Source organism: Ooceraea biroi, chromosome 1, assembly GCF_003672135.1.
Source record: "Ooceraea biroi isolate clonal line C1 chromosome 1, Obir_v5.4, whole genome shotgun sequence".
NCBI classification, from domain to species: Eukaryota; Metazoa; Arthropoda; class Insecta; order Hymenoptera; family Formicidae; genus Ooceraea; species Ooceraea biroi.
Window position 1 is genome coordinate 11,432,821 of NC_039506.1, and position 13,281 is coordinate 11,446,101.

Genomic DNA, 13,281 nt, shown 5'->3' on the forward strand with positions numbered 1-13,281 from the left:
ATATATAAAAGTATTTTAAACGATTTCTGAAATTGGTATTGGTAATATAGAAAATTACACCTTATATACTATATCAAAAAAGAGGCTTTCTTTGAGATTTCCCTTTACAATCATTCTACACACACACGCACGCGCGCACAAACACACACACACACAATGACGATAAAATAAGAGCGACCAAAGAGATTCCCCTCCGAACGCGCACATGTAGAGATTAAACATTCAACTACACTTTTTATTAAAAGTTATATTTTTATATTTACATATATACATATATGTAAAATTTCAGGACCACCCTGTATATATATGTGAACTTCATATTCTGTTTTTGATAACATTTGCAGAACATAATTATAAATAATATATTTTAGAAATCAACACAATTTAGAATTGTACATTTGTACAAAGCTTCAGGTTTTTTTTGTATATGTTTTATAAGGAAAATGTCGGTACAACTTAAAGTACGATGTTTTTAGTATTATAAATGAGAATAAATGTGATACTTAATGTTTAAAGAGTAAATAACAACGTTAAAATAAAATTAATTAACGCATATAAAAGTTGTAAAAGAATTACACACACAAGCTACAAAATAAACTAAATGTTAATGTAATATTAAACTAATACATAATATAAAACTGAAACATTATAAAATAAAATGCTAAACTGTTACTGATATTTTTATGGTATTAAAGTATATAATTTTTGTTATATCTTTTTACCACCGTCAAAGTATCAGAAACATCGCCAACTAAAAATGTGTAAAAGTATATAATATTGCACATTGCGTATACATATATGTACTAAGTTTTAAATTTAAGTTTTAAATGTAAGTTTTTAAACTAAAAGTTTTTATCGATTTTGGTTTTAATTTTTAATTACATAATTGTATTACGCATAACATTATAACAAAACAACTAACAGTGCTTTTATATTATCGGTCATCTTTGCGATACATTATTAGGTGGTAAAGAGATATATACTTATTTTAATGCTTCAATGAGAACACGTTTCAGTGGCGAGTGCGAGTACATTGCAGAATACTATGATAATACATATTCCTAATTGTCCTGCAAATTACTAAATAATAAATCTCAAATTCTTGAAATGGAATGGATAGAAATATGTAAATACAAAATAAACATTAATATCGAAACTGAAACGATGAGAAATTATACTTTTCTTGAATTTGTCTTCAATGCCCTGGAATCGGCTAAGGTTACACGAAGAGGTGCTAATTTGAGCTAATCTTTTATGGACTTTTCTACATCATATATTGCAGCATTTGGTTCAATAGCCTTGACAATAGCTAAAAAAAAGAGATAAATTTACATATGATCAAATGCCATATATTAAATGTGATAAATGTTGATCAATACTAAAAATTAAGACGATACAACAATAAACATGTGAAATTATGATTCAACAATAATGAAGTTTTTGGAAGAAAATTTAATCAGAAAATAATTTTTCAGCGCAAAACTTATATGTAAACATCAATAAGAAATTAACATATGTAATATCATATGTATTGTCTATCATGATTAGTATTTATATAAAATTTGTTATAAAAGAAGAAAAAACAAGACAAACCTATGACTAAGTCCTTTATTTTAAGAATCTTGAAAGATTTCTTCGGTGTTCTTCCTGCCGTTAAAATTTCTAGCATAATTATTTGTAATTATTCTTTCCAGAGTCCTTCTACTGATCTGAGAAACAGTTGTGCCACCTGATATGCTTAAAGTATTAACCTATCAAACAAAGATGATAATTAATGTGTTAGTTTTATATGAAAAACATAAAGCAATAAAAAAAGATAATCACAATACAAAAGAAAGAATTTCAAATTGTAGTGTTAGAATTTCAGTGTTCGAAACATAAAGTTTAACTTTAACACTATTTGACACTGATGAATAGATCAAATAAAGAGGACAACAGAAATAACAATTACCATGTACTCCAAATTTGTATTAGTATCCAAAAACCTTTCGAATTCTTCCAAATTTTCATCACTGTCAATTGGAAGTTTGGGAACACCTTCCATATGAGATACTTTCAATAGTCGGAAGTGTACTATAAGTTGCTTCACCATTGGAAGAAGTATATTCATTGAGTTTTCTAATGCTCCTAATTTTGTAATAATAACACGAAACAAATCTGAAAAGAACATGTACCTTTTAGACAAATAAAAGTATTGAAAAAATAACAAAATTTAACTTAGTTTGTTCGCAATTGATGCTAATCGGTGCTATTATGATTTTGTAAATATAAAAAAATCCTGTCAAAACCGTACCTGATGAGTGCCTAAGTGAAGTATTTAATGTAATGTCATGTAAGCGCTGTGAAGACTCAGTTCCTCTTGATGAGGAACTTTACGAACTTAGTACAATATTACAAGGTGAACGTCTTGGAGATGAACGTCTTGGAAATAAACATGATGGAGAAGAAATTGTTTTTGACGAAGGTGTACACGTCTTATATTTTGATATAGTGCATATTTATTATCTATTAAGAATTTTATTTATTGAAACAATTTATCTGCTTTATTTAATTTGTCTTGCTTTCTTTACAATATCATATGATATTGTTATGTTCGAAGTCTGCCCGAACACGTAACAATATTTATAGGTTAAGAATATTCATGTCGAGATAACTTGTTTCAATAAATAAATTTCTTAATTAGGTAATAAATTTTCAATCATGTAATTAGAATATATTAATAAATCAGTACACAATGCTTACCTTAATAAACTGGCTTTTCCCACCTTCTGTAGAGAGAGAGAGAGAGAGAGAGAGAGAGAGAGAGAGAGATGATGATGAAATCGAGCCCGAGCCTAACTCTTTTTCTTTTTGCGGAACAGAACAGCTTTCCGTTCAAGGCAATAATGGGAAATAAGGTTAATAATTCAATTAACCAAAGCGCCGATACTCGCAAGATAGCCTAGGCACACACAAAAGAAAACCCGACTGCATAATACACGAACGTGTACAAACATGTGCGTTCCACTGCGCTCGACAATCAACAGGCCGATGCTTCGACGTTCGAATGTTTAGCGTAGAAGAAAACAATATATAGCCTTTTCTATCTGTCTACCGATCATGCGAACGCGCGCTCGATGCCGGCGCGCGCAATAATTATGTTATTTTTCCGCGCAATGTAAATGTATAAATAAAAACAAATTTAGAAATAAAATAGGTACAACTTTTTTTGTTTCACTTACAAAAGAATCATCACATCACATAAATGGACATGACATATAATAATCACATAAAAGGACGTATGATACATAAATCATTTTCAATGAAAAAATTTTTTTAATAGCTTTTACGTAATTATAACAAACAAAATCTCCATATATCCAACACTTTTTGAAATTTGCCAAGATAAAATTCATATAATTATTGAAATTAATCTCTGCATTTCAAAAGTGTAAAATTATGTCTTAAGCACGCACGCGCACACACACACACACACACACACACACTTGTGTTGATTTTTGTCTCTTGTTCCATAATCGAGTACATTGAAACGATGTAAACTAATTAATACTCACAAATTAAACAGAAATAATTAATACTCACAAATTAAGAAGAACTTAAGAAATTATTATTCTTTCTATATTAATTATATAATTTCGAATCAATTTAATAAAATTAATTTTTCGTTTCTGTGGAAACGTGAAAAATACGTTTTTGAAATTTAGGTCTAGAAACGGTTTCTATTTAAACCGTTTCTCAAATGGTACTTTATGTTTCTTAGACATTAGATACGTCTAAGAAACATATGTATATTAGGCTAACATGTGCTGCCTGGGGTTTCTCTGAAATTCTCGTAAATGCTTACTATTATTCAAATTTCCCCGCTATTCAAATTACCCCGCTGTACCCTACGATGTTTTTTTGTGTACTAAACAACATACTATTTAAACCATATTTTCACATGTCTCTAGATTGTTACTTTGTGTATGTGTGTGTGTGTGTATCTGTGTATGAAAGAGAGAGAGAGGGAGAGATTAATATCAGATTTGGTGGACTGATATAACTCTTTACACTTTGATATCCCGGAAAATATACGATCGAAAAGTCTTGAATTGTATGCGTCTAATAAGTCTCCAAATCTAAGGCCTGCAACCTCTTTGGTTGCGTGAATGGGACAAGGATGAATTTTACAATCTGAAATGAAAGGAATTCTTATACAAAATTATGTTTCTGGATTCTATGGAAGAAAAATTAATTTTTTTCAAAACGTTTTTTTCATATTCAGATATTCCTATGAGAAAATATGATGGTTCATATTTCAAATTATAGCTACTCGAGAATAATCACATGAAATCAAAATCACGATTTTCTACTCTGACTTATTTAATTTATTAAATGCTTAAAATATCCAGAATGGACTTGTAATTTATTTTTATCTGAATTGATAAAGTTTTCTAACATTTGATAATATTTCAGGAATCATTGAAGCATAAGCTTCGCGTATTTTTAGTCTCATATTTTCTTTCGTCGTTGGCGATTCAAACATAACTTTATCCTTCACTAGCTGGCGCTTGTTCCTCTCGCGCTTCGCGCGCTCGGTATATTTGGAAAATATAAAGCATAAAGAACGTATTTTTTTACGACGCGCACATTTTTAGAAGCTGCAAGACGATTGCACATAGTCTATGTTACTCAGGAAGATCTAAGCTATTCACCAGTGAAAGATTTTTTCAAATCGGTTTAGTAGTTTCTGAGATTACCCCGAACAATGGAACAAACTTGACCTCTTTATATATTAGTATAGATATAGATAGATATAGATAAGAAACAAAAATAAATAGACTTGTAAAGATTCATTTATTTCAATTATTTTTACATTCATTATATTCAGTTTAAAGCTATAATATTCAAGCAATAACATTGTGAAAATATCGTGGATATTTTTAATACGAAAGTAAATACGTTATTAGAGTTAAGCGAATGTCAAAAGCATTATCAGTGTGCAACAGTAATACTTTTCGAACGTTGTGAAATCCGAAAATCGCACATGATATTTTTTAATTTAGAAAAGCGGCTACGTGAGCATGATAAATTGTGTAAAAACACTCATAATAAACGTAAAGTTTTCGCCTGTCATATCTTTTTATAGAAATATCTGATAAAAAATAAATCTCAAATAAAATTAAAATTTAAAATTAATAATTTTGAGTTCTAAGCAAAAAACAAATTTTAATTAATTTTTTGCTTAGAACTCAAAAATGTAATTTCGATAGCGAGGTTACCATTTGATATCTTAAAGTTCACTCTCGGCCCACCCACGTAACCGGGGCTTTGAGACTAACTTCCATATCAATTCGGGTCTTTCAAATCCATGATTTAAATCTTTAAAATATAAACTGATCGCATAGTTTTCAAAATGTCGAGCAATAAAAAAATATAAGTCACTTTCAATATTAAGTCGTATCATAATGTAATTATTTGATACAGGCTTGAGTATAATACGAAAGTGTGATTATTGTAATTATATATTAATTATCCTTAAACAAAATTTATGTATATTAATAGGTGCACAAATTAATCCGTTTTTTCTTTGAAGAACCTTTATTTTTTTTCCGAGGGGAGATTTGTCAGCTGCTCGATAGATGGAGAAGCGTAGTTAGAAAATAATTACGAATATTCCGAAGATGACATGGTTATTATTTCTTTTATAAATAAAATCTCAATTTTTTCAAAAAAGCACCAAATATTAATTTGCGTATTTAATAATATATATTATTACATATAATATGATAATCTTTAAGAGAATTGCAATTCTGTCTAGATTTAGAAGAAGTAATGTCGGTGGTTATGAGGAGTTCGAGACCGAAGATAGTAAGGACAACAAGGGATTTGAGGATGAGAAAGGATATAGTAGAGGAGCTTCGTTTGAATCACTTCCGGAGCCGGAGAGACCACCGTTGCGGCATATCGATACTTATTGCATGCCAGAATGTCCGTTCCTTTCCAAAAGATATACCATTGCATCTTTGGCTTGTATAGGTAATCTAGAATTATAATTAATTATTAAAATTAATTAATAAAATTGAAAGCAAAGCTCTTAATATCTTGCATCTCATTGTAAGAGAAAGTTTATCCGAAACATTATGAATTTATTTATTAAAATTAATTAATAAACTTGAAAGCAAAACTCTTAACATCTTGCATCTGATTGTAAGAGAAAGTTCATCTGATACATTATGAATTTATTTCATCTTATTTGCATTGTTTCATATATTTTTCAGGCTTTATTATTTCGTTTGGTATGAGATGTAACATGGGCATGGCTAAATTGGTTATAAAGAATACCACCACCCAGGGGGAAAATAATACCGAACACAGTTTCAAGTATAACTGGACGATCGGCGTGGAAAGTGCCCTCGACTCCTCATTCTTCTGGGGTTACCTTGTGACACAAGTTCCCGGTGGTTTTTTGGCGTCACTATACCCCGCGAATAAGATATTTGGCACGGCCATCGCGATATCCTCTTTCCTGAATCTTCTGGTACCTGGCGCGCTGAAAGTACACCCTGTCGTCGACATGTGTGTGCAAGTGCTGAAAGGACTGGTTGAGGTAAGAATCGCTTATGGCTTTATGCAATTGAACGGAAATAATAGAATATGCGTCAGTAATCGGTTAAAAATATTTTTCCGAAAGAGCTTTTTAATGAAAGAGCTTTATTAAAATAAAGTGATTTAATTTCTTTTAGCAATTCCATATTCAGCTTATTAAAAATTGATTTTTCACTATCAGTTAATTCTAAATCTAATTAGATTGAATTTTTGTTTTTCTTTGGAATTAAAATTATAAAATGTTGTGAGATTAGAGTAGGTAAATAATCGCTGCAAATCTCAATTGCCACACAAAGTATATGACAACCTTTATTCGTATACAACGCCAACGTAATTACTCCAACACAATTTATATTTAATAGCGGAAAATAATAATAAACGAAAAAGAAGTATAGACATTCTCGTATGCGTCCTAAGACGGATTAGTACAAAAAAGAAGTGAGTAAAACAAAATCCAATATGCGCGCAGCACAAAAAGAAAATATCTCCCGCGAAATTCAAACCTCCATCATAAAATATAATCGATAAACTGTAGCTGAATGATTAAGTTATAATACTACAAGAATAAAACTCAATTGGTTTTGACTTTTAAACTCTAACCCGAAACTCAAATCCAATTATAACCATCTATGTCGCAAACTCCTAAAATGTTGAATACAATTATAGTTCAAATTTATTGGAAATTTATTGGAAATTTATTGGAAATTGATAGGAAAGGATAAGAAATTTAAATTGTATGAAATTGTATTTGTCGTAAATACTGCAACGTTTATTTTGTACACAGGGTGTTACATATCCAGCGTGTCATGGTATTTGGAAATATTGGGCACCGCCTCTAGAGAGATCACGTTTGGCAACATTAGCGTTCTGTGGATCATATGCCGCAATGGTGATAGGTATGCCGCTATCTGGATATTTGAGTTCCTGGTTTGGTTGGACAGCATCATTTTATTTTTATGGTAAATAAATTTCCCTGTTTTTCAATTGTGTGCGTAATGAAGAAACAGATTTGCTGATACACATATACTCTAGCATTTTATATACTACGCTTGGCGCAAATTTCGTCGGTTATTATGTGTATGTGAACATACACATAATCAAAAAAAAACTATAGTTAGAAAAATTAATAATGGTCAAAAAACATTTGCTTAATCTGCAGATTATATTCAAGTTATATTATTAATAATTAGTTTGATTGCAACAATAAAATATATTTGACAAATGAAGAATTTGTTTTAGCATCAACAAAACATTGGTTTGGTGTAATGTTTAATATTTGATGTAATAATTTAAAGTGTTCGGGATGTAATACTTAACAAACTTACTTTTAAAAAAAGATACAAAAAAGGCGTCAAGTATAAGCGCTGCTTGGTTTGAATAAAATATAACAGGTATAATGGATAATATAACATGTCGCTTCAACAATAAAATTTGTAATATCAAAACATCGTTTTGATTATGGATGAGATATAATATAACATATTTTATTTTAATACTTTATATTATATTTTATTCATATATATAAAACAAAGTAGCACATATATTCGGCGTCCTTTTTATACCTTTTTGTGAAAAAATAAGTTTTATGCGGATATCACAATTTTTTTAGTATATATATATATTTATACATATATTTTTCATCATATGTGTAAAAAACGGATAAGAAATATCTCACCATTATCCCTGTCATAGAAATATTATATATAAAAACGACAGTTATTTTTTCAAAAAATATTACATTATTAAAATACGATTGTCTTGTAATCTGCGTTCATGTTTTCTTATCTTGTCGTTAAAACATTGAACACTGTAAACATTGTAATAGTAATAGTAATTATATATAAAGTTACATTAATTTTTATTGTAATTTTTAACTGAAACACAGGTATTTGCGGTTTGATTTGGTACGGTTTTTGGTTATGGTTGGCTTTTGAGAAGCCATCGAAACATCCCTGTATCTCGGCACGTGAATTACGCTACATCGAGGATTCGCTCGGTCAAGGACAGACGAAAGTGCCTGTACCTACACTGGCGTCGACACCCTGGCGAAAGTTTCTCACCTCGATGCCCGTATACGCCATCATCGTTGCTAATTTTTGTAGATCATGGAACTTTTATCTGCTGGTACTCTTTCAACCACGTTTCATGCACGAATCCTTTGGCATGCCGCTTGTTGAGGTAAATAATAACGATTTTATTTATTATATATAAAATTATAGATCATACTGGAACTTCTCTCTTCCTCTTTCCCTTCTTTTCCCTTTCTTCCCCCTTCCCCTCTTTCTTCAGTTATTTTATTATATAAAATAATACATATTTATTAACAAATTGTCACTAAGCATCCTGTATAATCTTAACTCTATAGGAGAATAATTTAAGTGTAAATTGGAATTTGTTTATGATCTATAACCGAATTCCATTTTAAATTAGAATTACCTAGCGAGGAAAGTTGTACATAAATATTATTAGACTTCAACTATTATTAATTATTATTAGACTTTTATAATCTAAGTAAAGACATAATTTCCAGATAAATTCTCTAAATATATTAATAAAATATTATTAATAATATTTAATATGTTAAATAAAATCACTAATATTTAGATATTTTGATCATGATAGACTGGAACCATTGGAGCGCTCCCGCACTTGCTAATGACGATGATTGTACCATGCGGAGGTTTATTGGCAGATTATCTTCGTAAACGCGGCATCATGTCAACGACGACTGTCAGGAAGCTTTTCAATTGCGGTGGTTTCGGCATGGAGGCACTTTTTTTCTTGGTAGTCGCTAGTGCAACAACATCCAAGAATGGAGCTGCGGCCACATTTGCTCTTGCGATAGGCGTCGCATGCAGCGGCTTTGCTATTTCCGGCTTCAATGTCAATCATTTAGACATCGCGCCTAGATATGCCAGCATCCTGATGGGCATGTCGAACGGAATTGGCACTATCGCAGGCCTCTTGGTCCCTTTCTTCGTGGATACTATTACAGAAAAGAAGGTACAATGAACAATCAATGGAATGCAAATCTAGTAAAATATAATTTTATTTGTAACAATATCTATATAAATATGTGATAATGTATTAAAAATATTATTAAGAAAATCAGAATATTGACAAATAATAGTAAATAAATAAATATAATAATGATACAGTAATTGAATTAAATACATTACAATTACAGTAACGTATAAATTATAATTTTGGAGATAATTAAATAGAAATGTTATTTAAATAGAAATTTAAAAGATTCTGTAATTGTCCAAATAATCACAGTTCTCAGTCCACGTCAGTTGATTAAAAGGAGAACATTTTGTACAGGATCCATACAGCTGGCGGAATGTTTTTATCATAGCGGCATGTGTTCATATTTTTGGAGTGACATTTTACGCTATTTTCTGCTCTGGTGAGTTGCAACCCTGGGCTGATCCCACCTTGGAAGAGCAAAAGACTTGGAATCCCATGGACGAGTTCGGTCAGACAAAACCGCCCGTTCCACCTCCACCAAAAACCATGCAATCCGAATTCATAGTAAGTAAAATTTATACAAACCCTACTTATTTTATTATTTTTACTAAATTTAATATTTATCATTTATTTAATATTTATCATTGTTTTATTTTATTAATAATCTTTTTCATATTTTAAATTTTAATGGATTTTTAAAGTTAACATGATTTAAAGCTAAACTAAGTTTTAATAAATATTAAAATTATATGTTTATGTATACGTCATAATATATGTATCTCATACATATAAATATTTTTAGATGTATAAGGTATAATAAAACGTAAATTATCCATGTAAATGTACAATCTATTTAAAAAGATACTTAAGGAAAAGAAGGAAAGAATTCAAGTCCAAGTACACAGTAAAACAACATTTTTTATTTCTGTTAAAAAAGTTCATTCTCGTTAAAGTCTTTGTTAAAATTTTTGTGTTAAAAACACATGTCCATGTGTACACTTAATAAACTGTCGTTGTATAACTTTATATATTAAATTTATAATCAACTGATCCAAAAATGTTAAAATAACATATTTTATATGTAATAGTACAAATTTCATTTTACATCATTCACCATAAAATCGCCATTAAATTAACCTTTTCAACGTACATGTACCAACGCAACAATGACACGCAATGCGACATTGTGCTAATCGTACTAACATTTTTCTGAAATTTAATAAGATTATAAAAAATATTTTAATTTATTTATTATATTAAATTAATTTAAATATTAAATTAAATAAATTTATTTTACATAAAATTTGCTTCCATATATTTTATACATATACATTGTAATTTTCCTACTAATTTTATGTTAAATTACATGATATTAACATCATTGTTTGATTAGCATTGGCATTGTATTAAATTAACATAAAAACTGGAGTGGATTGTTTAAGATATGTGAAATGTGTTGAATACAAATCTGTTTGCTGTATGTATGCGAGGTTGAATTAAATCTGTTTTACCTAAAGAAAAAAATGATATTAGAATTATGCGGATTGAAAAGAATTATAAATATTATAAAATTTAATTCTTTTATTTATCAAGCGACGCGGTAGCGTCGCGACGCCAAGTACATAATCAAAAATAACGTTCCGAACAATGAGAGTCACTGTATAATATCGAGTGTTACCAATTTCATTGCATAAACGTCGCGCGCTACCAAGTAGCTTATCTGGAATTTATGCCATTTGACAGGTCATATCAACTTATGATTAAAATATCTCAGGAATTAAAGCCGTAATCAAAAATCTAACAGCACTTGTATAATAAAATGTGAATGCGAGCTTTCGATCGCGACCAGTTCGAATAAGATTGGTGCAGTCAATCCTGAGATATTATAATCGTACGTTAGAATTGTGACGTTCCGTTTTCCGTTTCCATATTCTGGTTCAGACTCACGTACGCATGTTCGCACATACACATGCAAAGCGATTTTGTCCCTCAAGCTGCTGTTCACACATGCATGATTTAATTTATTATAAAGTAAAAATGATTTTAATAATACATGGAAATGTTTTATTTTACGATAAAGATATAAATCGCAAATACTATAAAAAAATTATTTAAAAATTATTTAAAAAATTATTAAAAATTATTAAAAAATGTGTGATACATAGGAAATGTTTTATTTCACGATAAAGACATAAATTGCAAGTAATTGCAAACAACATCATCGACGACGACGACGATGACGTTGCATCACGTCGATGACGACGACACAACGACGACGACGTTGCACCACATCGACGACGACGACGTTGCACCACATCGACGACGACGACAATGACGACGATGACGATGCACCACGTCGACGACGACAACACCAACGACGACGACGTTGCACCACATCGACGACGACGACAACGATGACGATGACGTTGCACCACGTCAACGACGACGACGACGACGACGACGTTGATGTGGTTCAACGTCATCGTCGTCGTTGTTGACGTGGTACAACGTCGTCGTCGTCGTTGTTGACGTGGTGCAACGTCGTCGTTGTCGTCGACGTGGTGCAACGTCGTCATCGTCATCGACGTGATGCAACGTCATCGTCGTCGTCGTCGTCGTCATTGTTGTTGCCGTCATCGACGTGGTGCAACGTCATATTAGTTAGTGAGAAAGGGATTGACAGCACCAATACCACGAATTTCATTGCATAACGTCGAGCGCTACCACATTCATTGCATAAAATTATAAAACTCGTAAAAATGATTTATGTGAAAGTAAAGTTATATTGTTAAAATTACAATAAAAATATTTTAAATCACATAGAGAAATTTTGTTAGCAAAACAGAAAAAAGTATAAAATATATAAAAATTATTTACATCACATTTATATAAAAGTCAAAAGATTATTCTTAATAAACCTTATTACAAATTGCATCGGAACGATGTACGTGTTAGCATGCAAAATAATTGATAATAAAACATAAAAAGAAATTATGTAATACTAATTATATGTTCAAAAGAATGTAAAACTAAAATATAGTCAAATTTTAAAAATTTACAAAAAAGAGTGAGATCCCTAAAAAAACCTTTTTAAAAAAAAGAAAAAATATATACGCCAAGTACATAAAAACTCCCAACTTGTCAAAACTCAAAACTAAATATGAAATCAATAATTAATTAGCCAAGTATCTAGAAGCAGTTTGAGTATTTTACCCAAACGTTTTCCATGCATACTCTCTTATCGCATGACGACATTGAAGTACTTGGCGTGCCCGAATTGCAGTGGTCATGTATTCTTGTAAATTTGTACAATATTTTGATTTGTATTGTATCTTGTATCTTCATGATTTTTAATAATGACTCGCAAATGATTTTGTGTCTCTTATAGGTAAGACAGGACGTTTTAATGTGATTCGGGCACGCCAAGTACTTCAATGTCGTCATGCGATAAGAGAGTATGCATGGAAAACGTTTGGGTAAAATACTCAAACTGCTTCTAGATACTTGGCTAATTAATTATTGATTTTATATTTAGTTTTGAGTTTTGACAAGTTGGGAGTTTTTATGTACTTGGCGTATATATTTTTTCTTTTTTTAAAAAGGTTTTTTTAGGGATTCTATATATTCTATAATTTGAGATATAAAATATATTATACTCAACTGAAATAATTGTGTCAAAAGTTTGAGGCTTTTGTTCATTATTATATCCGGCTTTTAGCCACG

At 30.4% G+C, this 13,281-nt stretch overlaps 1 protein-coding gene and 1 long non-coding RNA gene across 3 annotated transcripts in view; one reads left to right on the forward strand and one right to left on the reverse strand.

Annotated features, from left to right (window-relative positions):
* The window catches only part of LOC105275117 (vesicular glutamate transporter 1), a 35,016-nt gene that overhangs the window by 11,616 nt on the left and 10,119 nt on the right, over positions 1-13,281 (forward strand). Inside the window, exons 3-8 of the mRNA XM_026974124.1 lie at positions 5,801-6,018; positions 6,261-6,589; positions 7,373-7,547; positions 8,474-8,766; positions 9,211-9,591; positions 9,913-10,122. Of these exons, the coding sequence (XP_026829925.1) occupies positions 5,801-6,018; positions 6,261-6,589; positions 7,373-7,547; positions 8,474-8,766; positions 9,211-9,591; positions 9,913-10,122 (1,606 nt within the window). The remainder of the gene's footprint in view (positions 1-5,800; positions 6,019-6,260; positions 6,590-7,372; positions 7,548-8,473; positions 8,767-9,210; positions 9,592-9,912; positions 10,123-13,281) is intronic.
* Positions 332-3,418, reverse strand: LOC113563069. Of its 2 annotated transcripts, XR_003407305.1 has the most exons (5): positions 2,743-3,418; positions 2,294-2,421; positions 1,952-2,157; positions 1,594-1,751; positions 332-1,309 (listed from the first exon to the last, which is right to left on the reverse strand). It is a non-coding gene; the product is annotated as an uncharacterized LOC113563069 (long non-coding RNA). The 2 variants fall into 2 exon arrangements; XR_003407304.1 differs by lacking the exon at positions 2,294-2,421 and having other exon boundaries at positions 2,743-3,108.